This window comes from Hippoglossus stenolepis, chromosome 21, assembly GCF_022539355.2.
Source record: "Hippoglossus stenolepis isolate QCI-W04-F060 chromosome 21, HSTE1.2, whole genome shotgun sequence".
Lineage (NCBI taxonomy): Eukaryota > Metazoa > Chordata > Actinopteri > Pleuronectiformes > Pleuronectidae > Hippoglossus > Hippoglossus stenolepis.
In genome coordinates, this window is record NC_061503.1 from 10928979 (window position 1) to 10942910 (window position 13932).

Genomic DNA, 13932 nt, shown 5'->3' on the forward strand with positions numbered 1-13932 from the left:
TGTGAGAACGCACATGTCCGAGTCAGTTGCCTGGGATATTCCCTGGAACTTCTCCGTGTCAGAATCGTACATTCTCCTGCTGCGTTCTTCATATGTAAAAGGTAAACCCCGAATAATATCCCAAACCAATTCTCCGGACATTTCCCGAAGTTCATGTCTGAAAACTGCTATAGCCTTTCATGTTGATTTATGGAAACAGCACCACCATAATCCACAACCACCATCATCCTCCACGTGTTGCCAAGTGCTGCTCGATTTTCAAGGTCTCCTCGACTTCTCGCGCGTATTTGCAGACAAACAGCCATGTGTTGAAACAATTGAGAGCATATGTAATTCCCTTAAATTCCCCCAATTTAATTGGTTTAAATCCTCAGAGTATTTCTTTCTCATGTGTGACTGAGCCCAGCTTGTGTCTCAGCTTCCCAGGGGCTTCGTCTATCGCTGACATTTCCGTTAAAGTGTCCTTGATGTGGTTGGGTCCACATGTGTGGGATTATGTGAGGGTTGAGGTATAAGGAAGAGCAGATTAAGTCATCCCCGAGGATGAAGAAGGAGGAGAGGAAAAGAAAGGCACGCTCACACTGTATGTCTCCTTTGACCTTTATCATCCGCTGGAGTCTCTCTTTTTCTATCTTTGACGTGTGGCTGGTTATTCAACCTAATGTCCCACTTATTTCTCCCCTCCTTCTTCTTCCCCATTCCCTTGTTCTCCTCTCATCCTGTTCCTCTCCTTTCTCCTCCTAGTTGTCTTTCCTTTCCTTTCCTCTCCTCTCCTCCCCTCCTCCTAACCTAAACTTTAAAAACCTCACATTATTCCCACCGTGCATTGTAAATATGGATGGTTATATAATTGCCTAAATATTAAGCAAATATTCACCCCTCTCTATATTTTCTACTAATAGGATTGGGTAGTGCACGTGTGCCACAGTGATAATGGGTTGCATCTAGGTTATAGTGTGCACGTGTGTTTGTGTCTTGGTCTGCGTGCATGTGACTATGTGTGAGTTCTCATACGTTTACTTGAATGTTACAGAGTCTGAGCAGGAAAATGACCTTGACTCTTGCAAAAAAAGAAAAAAGTCTCAGTCTTGGTAATATGCTCACACATGCAGCTGCACGTGGGTCTACTGTATGTTCACAAAGTTCACACTCACAGTAGACACACAACCACACACACACACACGCACATATATAATATAAAACTTCACAGAGATTGAGGGGGGATAACGTGATGCACAGAGGGAAGGATGAACTCTGGGCTCTCCCCATTGTCAACTAGGGCTATTTGAAGTTACACATAACCCAGTTACAGGAAAGCCACTGCGTGTGTGTGTTTGTGTGCATGTTATGGGCACATGCATGTGAAGAATCAGAGATAAACCGGGGGAAAAGGTGGAGAGAGTGAATGAGAATTGAAGGTGGAGGTCAGTGGACCCCTGAGAGTGAGAGACAGTGAGCAAAAAAGTAGTGAATGGGATGGAGGGAGGAGGGCAGGGGTTGTGAGAGTAAAGACCAAGACCCCTTTCCTTTAAAGTGATATATAAACACCCTTCTTGTCTTTAGGTTTGCTTGAGTGGGAGGGAGACAGTGTATGAGACAGGCTATTGTCCTCAGGGACAGCATCAGCTCTTTGTTCTGCTTGCTTGACACCGGTGTCACTGTCACCAAGCCACACCAACCAGCAGCAGCCAGAGAGAGAGAGAGAGAGAGAGAGAGAGAGAGAGAGAGAGAAACAGTGACAGTAAATCCAAAGTCCAAAACAGTGTCATCAACAGCATTTGTATTCCCATCCGCCTCTGAGGTCAAATGTTTTCCACACAGCTGAGTGTAATAAATGGAAGGATAAAAATGGAAAAACAGACAATATTTCAACAAGATGCAGATTTTTGTTTAAGGATTATAGTCATACACTTGACCTTTGGATGGGGTCACATTCTAGATAGATGTTACACATATTGGACTTTAAAGTCAAAAGTATGCGGAGACATTTTTCCATATGTTGGGACTTTAAGCCTCAACGCAGTTCTAATCAAGGCAAATGTAAAGTAAAGCTTAGGTTATGCTCGCAATTCCTGTCCTTGAGCGTAGCAGCGTGAGCCAGCAATGATGTCATTTCCACTGGGATTTTGTTTTGGCTGGTCCTCCAACTCTCTTGACTTGTCTTTCTTCTTCTTCTTTGCCGTTTTCTGACAGTGTGTTTGTATTTATTTCAGCCGTGACACCTAACAATTAGCAAAAGACCTCGAGCCTAAGTATGAGGGAGGCATTGTGCCGACGTCACAGTTGGCACAAGCAACTCAATCAGTCAAGCATATCGGATCTTTACAAGGTAGAATGATTTGGGACAATGACCTCAGATGTACTCGTTGGAAACTGCGGTCGGTTGAACAATTTGCCCACAAGGTCCATCTAGCAGCGTCTCTGGAATATTTCACTGTATCACCCAATCATCATTTCAAGCATTTAAAGGCGTTTCTCATCATGTTGGCTGAAAAGCACATGATGAAGCCCAGTGACTAATGCACCGTGTGGTAGGATTGTTCCGCCAAAGTTTCCAGCCTTGAAGTCCTAATCTTCAAAAAGCTCAGCTAAATGGAAATTTCAACATATATGGATCAATGACAATATGGCAACTCCATCTGCTGAGGGACACTGTGTGATGTGATGAAAAGGTCCAGAAAAGCTACTGAATAGACCTGTCTGGGAGATTGTTTAGAGACAATAGTGTACTTCAGACTTTGCTGCAAAAGTTTGACTGAGGCCCTTGTTTCAACATGGCAATACCCCTGTGCAGGAAGTGAGGTTTATTAGGAGATGGTTTTCCCAGTTTGTGAGAAAGATGTGGAGCCGCCGACACAGAGCCCTGACTTCGACCCCGTAGAAAACATTTGAGATGGTTGCGAGCCAACAATTCACCTCACATCAGTGACTAGAGTAATGCACTTGTGGTCAAGTATCCCTGCAGCCAGGTTCCACAAAAACAGAAACTATAAGTGTGGAGGCTGTTATGGCAGCATATTACTATTTTTTGAATGAGATGTTGAACAATGACAGATTGGTGTAATGCTTGGATGTTTTTTTTTAGTGTCCATATACTTTAGTCCATAATCGCTCTTATCACTGCTCTTTTTATATGATGCAATGAATAGTTTAACATATTTAAGCCTCTTAAATCCATCCAAGTCGAGCATTATTCTTTGGTGTAGCTGTTAACAACTAATAGACATATGCAACATTTGTGGATGAAAGAACAAATGGCTTCATGAAATGGGTCACAAGCTTGGGACCCACTGTTGTAGACAAATATTGGTATTTCAGTATACTTATTGAGTCAATTTTAGTCTTCATTGAAATATTCTCTGTTTAGGGGGTATAAAAAAGACATAGTAGAGAGACTTGGGAATTTCATTATTTCCATTAAGCTTTTTTTGCATAACCAGCTAAACAGCCTCATGATAAATCCAAATCCCAAGAAATAAATGACCTCAAATTTACGTAATGATTTATCATCGAAACGCAAGTCTCATGATCTTTCCAAAGCACAGAGAGATGGAAAGGAATGACAGAGGGAGGAGGAGAGTAAACAACAGCAAGCAATGGAAGTCAGATTAGGAGAGGAAAGTGGAAAGAAAGCTTGATCCGTGTGTCATATGTCGTGCCACTCCTCCCAAATGTTGATCTGATGGCGCGGCAGATGGATGTGGAGGGATGTTTTTGCAGCATGTTTACATTAATCGCAGCAATGTGGAGCAGAGAGGTGTCACAGTGCGCCCTGGATCAAATAGGCGCTGAGCCATCCTCCAGATTCTGTCATCGGATAAGTTCCCACAGTCCTCTGAAGTTCTGCATGTCACTTGATGAGCTCAGGAAATGTTGAGGAATAAAAGAGGAAGGAAGGAGAGGAAAGAGTAAGGGAAAGGACAGAGGGCAAGAGGAGAGCTGTGGGTTCCATAGTGGAAGGGCCGTGTGAGAAATGATACAACGACCGGGAAATATAAGGAAGTGAGGTAGGTGGAGAAAACACCATCATTAGGTTGGAGTGAGGCAGATAGAAGGAGGCTAAGAGATGACAGAGGAAAGGGAAAGCAAGTGAAGAAACAAGAGAAAGGAGTAAAACTAATTAATGTAGTATTGTGTGTCGTAAATACATATACTGTAGATAAAGATGGATCCCTTATCTGTCCGGAAATGAAGTCAAAATGTCCCGTATACGAATTTCTTAGACATGAACTGTTTAGTTTGGCCCATGTCCCATCCAGTAACATGGAGGAGGTGGGGTTTATGACTTTATGACTTAATGACTTATGACAAGATGCTTTGGGCTTCACTTTTGAGAGCTGTCATTTCGTCCATCTTTATTTGAAGTCTATGAGTAAATGTCATGGTGGCCAGGGGCCTTGCAACCAAAATTGTGTTGGGCCCACCAGGTCCTTTTTGCCTGGGGCCCCTTGAAAGACCACTGATGGTGGCAGTTGCAAGATTAGACACAGAAGAAGAAATGGTATCAGATATATAGAAGTTAGAATACTATTAGTACTTGTATAGTATCAGTAGTTGAAGTAGTAGTTGCACATTGAGTCTAATCTGCACTTGGTCCAACATTTTAATATAACCGTACATCTCCATCCTGACCACTGAAGAAGTCAGGACCTCATTTTTTTCCATATTTCTTCATGACATTTCAAAGTCAAACTGGGTCTGATTTCCACAGGGTTAGAAGATGGAGCCACATAACACAGACTATACACACACAGGCACACACACACACACACACATACTCACCAAGCACACTGTGTGTCTGGATGCACCACTATTATCCTCACCTTGACATCGTACGTGGAAATGTCTCCCATGTGTGGTCTGGGCTGCGACCACAGGTCCCGGTCTCCTTATGCCTGCCAGGGCAGGGTCAGGGAGTTTGACTGACTTGTGCCTTGACTCACTCTGGCTTCCAGGAACTCTCCACCATCAATACACATCATCATCACTTGCCAGCCTTGTGTGTGCCAGTGCGTGTGTCTCTGTGTGGAGTGTGTGTCTGTGTGTGTCTGTGTGTGTGTGTGTGTGTGTGTGTGTGTGTGTGTGTGTGTGTGTGTGTGTGTGTGTGTGTGTGTTGTATCACAACCAGTGCAGCACAGTGTGTTTCTCTGTTAAATCACATGGTTCGGCTTTTCCCCGCGTGCCTGCTGCTTGGCCTATTTCCATGGTAACTAGCCGAAGATGTGGGGACACACACGCACACACACACACACACACACACACACACACACACACACACACACACACACACATCCACACAAACACAAACGCACACTTACAGACCACATAAACAGCGCTTGTGCTAGGGCTTGCCAGAGCAATCTCAGTTGTGTGTGGCTGTAGGATGCAGTCAGAGAGGATGTGTGATCACACACTCTACACAGGCTCAGCAGGAGACACACACACAAGCACACACACATACAGGGCATGCCAGCCAAATCTTTTTATAAGTCCTCTGGCAATTTGGATTTGTTTGTTTATGGATGAATGTATTGAATGTTTCTGTTTTTTTAATGTAGATAGATAGATAGACAGACAGACAGACAGACAGACAGACAGACAGACAGACAGACAGACAGACAGACAGACAGACAGACAGACAGACAGACAGACAGACAGACAGATAGACAGACAGACAGACAGACAGACAGACAGATAGACAGACAGATAGATAGGCCATGTGACAAGTGGATGAACTGACATTGCAAAGTTGCTGTCTCACAGTATAATGTTACCTTCCATATTTGCTCTGATGCACTTCATTTGTCTCGATGACCCCTCTACCTCCATCCCACGCCCATATCACCTCACCACGCACCCCAGATCCATGCGTCCATCGCCGTGGCAACAGCCCACGCGGCTTGCCTGCTCGCCGCAGCATCCCTGCGCCTTTCGGGGTGGGGGGGGATGCTTTGGCGGCAACGCAACCTGACAACCAGGCGAGGGAGCTTTGCCAAAAGTGGGTAAGCTATAGGGGAAGGAGGGCAGGGAGGACGGAGGGAGGCACTGCGGATTTGTTCGTTTCTGCCCTATGGTGTTATGCAACTTCATGTACACACACCCACGCACCCATACTGTGGCAAACACACACCGACTGCCTCTCTTCTTTTTCATTGCGCTCTCTCACACACACACACACACACACACACACACACACTTGTTCTGAAACTGTCCATAGCGATGCTGAACCAGCATAAGCTCCAGATAAAGTCCCTAAGTACCGATTATAAAATGACACAACAGATTTCTGCTAGCCGTCCCTGTGCCATAGCACTGATGTAATGTTACCCTGACGAATAAGATGATACCAGATGAAATATAATTCAAAGTGCAAAAGCAATCAAACAGTAAAAGCTGCATTAATCAATGACACTGGGGCGGTGAGTAAACATTTAGCTTTTGAAGACATTCTGCAACATTAGCTCTTTAGCGGCTCTTTTCAACTGTGTTTACCGGCTATAGCTGCTAACTGTTTTGCTAACTGTGTGAACAGTGGGGTTTGTTAGTGTAATCAAGGGCTAGTGAGACTAGACTGTGTGGAAAATGTGTATTAGAACCAAAACGATGGGCTAAACAATTTTAAAACTGTAGAGCTGTAAAGTTAGCTTACAAATTGCTACTTTGGTGCTATAACTTTTATAACACTTTAAAAGTCAGTTGCTGCAATCCTCATTGTTTCCCATCTGCTACATACAACTGAATTTAGCTAGTTTAGCAGTGTTAGCTAGCTAACACCCAACCAGCTTTATAGGCAAAAAAATTGTATATAGCGGAAGAATCTTTAGTATGTCGTCATCGATCAGAGCGAGATAGTACTCTCAGCAGCAGTGGGTAAATCTTTTAGCGCAAAAGATGGTGTCAAACTTTAACTCCAGTTTTCAATTGCATTGCTAAGAATGTTAAAGCTACTTGGGGAACTTTGCGCAGTATGGTAAGCAGGTCAAAATTAGTGTTCAATTTTAGTGTTTAGTGTTCAAGTGTTTAAATGCACAATATGTAACTTTTGCAGCTCAATCAAAACAATGCAAAAGGTTCGGTGACGTTGTTTTCCTCCTTCGCTGTTCAGTGGACATATCAGAGCTGTTGCTAGCTTAGCTTGTGTCTCCGATATTTAGTTTCAGGAGGTTTTTACAGGGATCTAATGATGTGCTGAGGTCTGCTCCTATCCAAAACAAATAGACCCAAAGATGACATCTGTTAAAAACACTGACTAAAGCTGTTTCACGTTAAAAATTATGATGTGTGGTGTAAATCTGTTAAAGGTGCAGATGAGTCCTAACAGCTTGGTGTTTGTGTCTTACAGGCAAAGTAAACGAGAAGAAAGTATTGAAGGAGTCTCCACATGGGAGCAACAGTGCTGCTTCATCAACATCTCATCAATATCTGACAGAACCTGCCCAAGGACGCCTTGGACACGCTCTCATGTCCTCAAACACGAACCGCTAAATCCAAGGAGCTAAAAAAAAATTTAAAAAAAGCCGACTGCTGGCGCCAGCAAGTGGACAGATTTTAAAGTGAAAACACGGCTGGAGAGGGGGAGGGGTGTATGGGTGCCAAATCCCCGTTCAAGACACACCACATCTCCTTGATCCACCGCCGCCACCTCCTTCGTCTTCCTCCCTCCATTTCCTTCGCCTCCGCTTTTCTCTCATTCTCCCTCGTTCTCTCTCATGGGTGTGACATAGAGGCCGGCGCTTGGTCTGCTGCCCCGCCCCTTCCCCGCCTCACCTTGGAAACGGGGGCGTCCAGGTAGGGATGTCGTGGAAGAGGAACTATTTTGCGTCGGGCGGCGGAGCAGTAGGTGCGGCGCAGGGGCTGGTGACCCCGAGAACCATGACCTCTATTGCACCCAGCAAAGGCCTGAGCAACGAGCCGGGACAGAACAGCTGCTTCCTCAACAGCGCTCTGCAGGTCAGTCGGATAAACACTCGCACACAAATTCAGGGCAGTCGGAAAGTATTTGGAGAGTGACATGTTTTTCATGGACACATTTAGAACCGTGTAGTGGTCTTGACAGGCCAAGTCAGTGACTTGACCTCAATCCACAGTCTGATGTCAAATGTTTCAACAAAACCAGTTGAAGAAAAGTGTGCCACTGGTCCAAAGACTCCAAATACGTCTGGCATTTATTATTAGTGATTCTTTTTTTAAGCAATAAGTGACAAATCTACTGTATTTGGAAGCTTTTGGGACACATGAGTATCAGTGCAAACTTGCTGAAGATCAGGTCAAAGCCGAAAAGGGTTGATTGACATCAATATGATTGATTTTACGTCATTATAACGTCCAGATACACACTATTCCCTAAAACACACGGTTCCTGGACTGATGATCTGGTCTTGGTGTAAATATCATTACATAAAAGATGCAACTGATCATAATTGTTTTCTTTAAAAATCCACTGTTTTAGAGTAAAGAGCCAATACAATGAAAAAAGATCAGTGTGAAGAAAATGTGCAGACTGCATTTAAAAAATGAGTTTTCAATTAAGTTTCCTGTGAAATGTCATGAATGTTTTTCGCATGATTGGCTGAAACAACAGCCACTACTTTCTAATAAGGAATACTTTTGGTTATCTTCACTAAATGCACAATGCTAACACACAAATCTGTGCACTCGCAGTTCTCCTCCCCTCCCACTGCAGTACTTGAATGCGACAGGGATGAGATTAGCACCATATTAACGGGTGTTTGCGTGTTTCGGTGGGTTTTGGCACCGCTGCCGGTCTGGCTTCAGTGTAGACATCCAAGTCTGTGTGTGGAGATGCTTACACTGCGCCGCTGCTGCTGCATCTCCTCTCTGCGCACACACACACACACTCTCTTCACTCCTCTCAAGACTTCCAGCTGGCACAATCGTACCCACACACACACACACACACACACACATGCCTCTTGACTACTGGCTTGAAAAAGAGAGAGCGAGAGCGAGAGAGAGAGGAAAGAAGAGAGAGGGGTTGGAGTAAGCTGGAGAGGGAGGAAGGTGATGGGGCAGAAGCTTAGGGGGAGTTGAAGAGAGCAGATGAGAGGAGGAAAAGTTGCCATAGGAGGAGAAGAGAAGAAAGAGGGATGAGGAGTATACAGTATGAAAAAGCTGATGAGAGGACTGAAAGAGCTATTGCTCGGAGAAAGAGTGGAATTAAAGAGGCAAATAAGGTAAGGAGGGGAAATGTGTATTTGTTGTGAAAGCAGGAGATAGAGATGAAGACAGGGAGCGAAAGAGGGTGGGGACGGAGAGAAGAAGGGAGAGACATGAAAAGACAAAGTGAAGGACATGAAGTTTATTTGTGAAATGAAGAATGTCTGAGAAAAGGAGAGAAAAGTGGGCCAATTCAAGGACATACACATGTACGCACACACCAAGGAGAGAGGACAAAGAAGACTGAGGAGGAACTGAGAGAATGTTAAAGCACTGAGATGCTTTGAGGCTGTTTCACAGTGTGTTTCACAGTGTGTTTCTCTCAGTGCGTGTATGTGCATGTGTTCATGTGTGCTTCTATTATCGAGATAATAAGTTAGAGGTCAAAGTTCAGGTTTAGGACAGACTCTTCCTAATAGCAGTGGGGCTGCAACTTAAGATGATTTATTTTCTTGATTCATTTCTTCGTTTGGTCTGTGATGTGTATAAATGTATAAATGCTAAACAGTGTAAAATGGAAATTAAGACATTACATTTGCAATGACGCAAAAAGGATCAAATCTTCACCTTGGTGGAGCGGAAAACTTTCTGATGAATAATTGATTATTAAAACTGCCTTAAAACTTGTTTCTTCACTGTAAAGATTAATGTTCTAATAGTACATCGCACTAAAATTAAGTGAAATACACTGTCCTGCCTCCTCGCCCCTGAGGGCCCCTCTGAGCAAGGCACTTAACCCCCCGCTGCTGCAGTGGAGCTGCTGGGTGGCGCCAACGTCAGCAGCAGTTGTTGTGTGTAATTTAATGTGAGGAAAGGAAGGTGCAGCGAGCAAAAGTGTTTATATATACGTGCTCAGCAACTTTTTTACCGTAAACGCAGGTAAAAATAAAAAGGAGTTATAGAATCCGCTGGCTTTGATGAAGCACAAACACATGTACTCTGTCATCAGGCAGCAGCATGTGTGTGTGTGGTAAATAACTTAAAGTCAGAGTTTGTATATATGACATTAATACTGAAGCATGAGTGTGTAAGCATGCGTTACTGTTAAGTGCTAACTTTGATGCTTTGGTAGTGGTTTTTGGGGCCGGATACTAAGTGCAATAACACCCAACAATATTCATTATACAGTATTTACATGTGTTCAGCTGTGGCTCTGCAGCAGAGTGTGGCTCGGGCTGCAGTTTTTTTGCCCGAACCCGACCGAGCCCTAGAGAAAACTAAACTAAGCCTGTGCCTGAAACCAGTCCGAGCCAGATGTTCTCGGCGATTACTGGCACGAGCTGTTAAAAAATGAACAGCAACGTGATCAAACCAAAATTTAGCCCAAATATAATTTCAAATTTTTTGTCTTAACCTGGCCACAGCCATATACAATGAGTCACCCACTACGATTGACATGTTCTAGCCAAATATCCTGTTAGTACCTTTGCCGGTGCGATCGTCTGCATAAACAGCTCCTTCAGACAACCATAGATGTTAAAGAATACAGGATCTTTTGCTGCTTACATTGCTTGTTTGAAGGTGTGTGTCCTGGGTGGAACAGCGGTGCAGTGGTTGGGAACATGATGGCTGGCCAGGGCCTGTCTATGTGGCGTTTGCATGTTCCACTTGTTTCTGCATTGTCTTTCTTCTGGATTCCTCCCACAGTCCAAAGACATACTCCTTAGGATAACTGGAAATTCTTTTGACGGTAGATGTGAATGGGAGTTTGAATGAATGTTTGTTGTATGTTGACGCTCTATAGGGACCTGTCCAGGTTGTGCCCCCGTCCAGTGGCAGCTGGGATTTGCTCCAGTGACCCCTCAAAGGATAAACCGTATAGATAAGCTGCAATGCAGGATTTTGCAGGGAGCAGGCCATGAAACCTGCAGAACTCAACATCATCCTAGGATGTTTGTGTTTGTACACAAAAGTAAAACTCAACAATAGATCAAGGAGTTTAAAAGTAAACCGGAATGCTCTCTACAAATACTCAGGGCTTGATAAAAGAATCAGGAGCAGGTATGAAGGTCGTTGTGGAGGTCAGGAAACGCTGAGCTTCATCATTTTCAAGAGTGGCAAATATAAAGGCTATTTTTACTGAGGCTATTTGAGATGTCACAGTAGAAAAAGGCGTGCTGGCTCACTGTCACACTCGTGGCTACCGGGGACACTTGAATACAACACAGCCATCATTATTGTAATCATAAACAACGGTGACAAGTTAAATTGTCTGTTATGAAGAGGGTCTGTTGACTGACAGATCACTGAGGCCAGAAGTGCAGAAACAGCCTCATCTGATACTCAACACTCACAGGGACAGAGATGCCACAGTGTCGTGTGGTAGCAGAAGAGTAGAACAGTAGGAGTTGTGGTCTTAGAGGTTAGAAACCAACCAACAGTAACATCAGTCATATAGATCAGATCATGACTGAGAGTGAGAGCTTGTCAGATTAAATAGATCCGATCCCTTTAGCCTCTACATTAATACAAATGTTGTCTTGTCAGAATGTGTCAAGGGTTCTTATAAGAGTCGTTGGACGATGATCAGTTGAAACACGTAGCCTCCGTGATCAGACACAAATCACAACACGTCATCGTCAGTCTGTGTCTCTAATTCTCTTGATGTTTGAATGATTAAAGCATGAAATATTTCATCTTCTTTGATGAATCCTGTGATGCATATTAAATTAATCGTTATCACTGTATTACAAAGCTATATAATAAGGGTTTATAAGTAATAAATAACAGGTTTAATTACGTGTAAAAACCTACTTATCTTGGCTTTCAGTGCACTATTAAGTCATAAATTAAAATCTAGTCAATGTTATTTTACTTTGTCAGTGAGACCCTTTACTTCAATGAAAAGAATAGAAAAGTATAAGGAACAGAGTTTATAACATTATATCCAATAAAACTGTTATAATATGTGCATTTGGAAACAAACAAAACAAACAGGCTTTTACTGTATTTGAGTTAAACTTTACCTGTTCAGGAAGTCTAATTACGATCAAGATCGTTTTTCAAGAAAACAAATTACGTATCCTGCAGTCGAGGAGATGTAAGTCTGACTCTGTGGGCCTTCATCCCCACCTCACCTTAGGTCTCTTGATTATTTTCAGGAGGCCCATGATTATGTTGTGTCATCCCATACACACTTAATACCTGAGCAAAGGTAGCCTTATATTGTTATTTCACTTCGTACTGCACCAAATACTCAACAAGGTCTTCTGAGTTCAGCTGTTCTGCAGCATTTATTCGTTTCTGACTCAGGGAAAATGGGTAAAACAGTAAAATCACCCAAAACGACTGTATCTCTCTTAACTTTCTCTTCAACCTTATCACAAATCTAGTCTGTTTTACCTGATGTCATTCTGATAACTAATGTAATATTTTGACTTACATTTGATCCTCCTCCGAAACTGTGTGGCCGTCCCCTGGGGGAGGAAACCTACTCCTACACCAAGCAACTTAAAAACAAGACCACTCAGTCACTCTGATCAGTAACTCTTTTGGTTGAACATCAGGCCATCTCTTTCAAATTCAAAGCTGAATTCATAATCATTATATCCTTACTGCACCTTTACATGGTCTGTGTGAGCAGTAGTTCTTGGTGGCTAAGTCTTAGTGTTTAATGACTTCATGGCTCTTCTCTACTTTTACCTTTTACCATTATTAAATTATTGTGACTTGTGGCCGCAGTTGCCGTTAATCAGGACTTTAAAGTCCCTCAGAGGAGGGAGAGTTCTTAATTTCACTTTATGTCGTGGTTCATTCCAGTGGCGAGGTGTATAACACCTTATAATCCTTAAAATGTCAGGCCAGGGTGTTTTGACGCCTGCCGTTACCATGGAAACAGCAAGAAAGGTGTAATAATACAGTAAACTCTCATTGAGCCGTTACAATTTATACTCAGAGTTTACTGAGGTGTTTCCTGTGGCTGCTTCACAATAAAAGCCATCCCGTGTTTCACCAGTTAAATGGTTTCGATCTGTGGCAGTAAGAGCTAATTTTAACAAGAATGCTAACATTAATTTTACTCTATTTGACATCACAAACAAGGAGACAGGACCACCTCAGCCATGACACAACAACCAATCAATAACCAGCGTCTTTGATTACATTAATCTGTTACTGAAGTAATGATGGTGGCTTCCTAAATACTCAAGATCATGACGTCAGTTTCTGATCTGTGTATGTGTCCGTCTTTTTTTCTCAGTCGTTTTAGTTTTTTATACTTTAGTTTCTTCAAGAAGCTCCTGCAGTTGTTCCACAACTTCCATGCCAGAGAAAGAAAGTACGAAAACAGAGAGAAACAAATGATAAAAATGGTAGAAGAGGAGAGAAATACTTATAGGATGAGGAAAAGAGTTGGATAGATAGATAGATAGATAGATAGACGGACAGATACCTGGTAATACAGAGAGATGGGCATGGGGAGAGTGTGCCCTCCCTGTGGCTGCTGCAGTGCTGTGCAGCGAGCCGATTCATCACGACCAAATAAACTACAGAGAGAGGAGGGGCAACAGAGAGAGGGGAGGGGGAGAGATAGAACGCATACACTGGCGTCAGCATGTAGTCTGTCATCCTCCACCCCCTCTATCCTCCACCTATCACTCTGTCCTTAACACACACACACACACACACACACACACACACACACACACACACACACACAAAGTGCACACCAGTCATTGCTTAGGTTGCCATATATGTTGGGTTTTTGTGTGTAAAAAGTGGTCTGCTTGCGATATGGCTTGTAAACTGCACATGCAT

The 13932-nt window shown here is 43.2% G+C and overlaps 1 protein-coding gene across 6 annotated transcripts in view; it reads left to right on the plus strand.

Moving 5' to 3' along the window:
- The window catches only part of LOC118100383 (inactive ubiquitin carboxyl-terminal hydrolase 54), a 51250-nt gene that overhangs the window by 3570 nt on the left and 33748 nt on the right, over window positions 1-13932 (plus strand). For 4 of the 6 annotated variants that reach the window (XR_004694433.2, XM_035145389.2, XM_035145388.2 and 1 more), the window contains exon 2: window positions 7343-7950. Coding sequence is in view for 5 of the 6 variants with exons in the window: in XM_035145389.2 (XP_035001280.1) it covers window positions 7795-7950 (156 nt within the window). In the remaining variant the exon portion in view is untranslated. Of the gene's footprint in view, window positions 1-7342; window positions 7951-8942; window positions 9195-13932 lie in introns of those variants that run through there. The other 2 variants (XM_035145390.2, XM_035145392.2) reach the window with 1 other exon arrangement.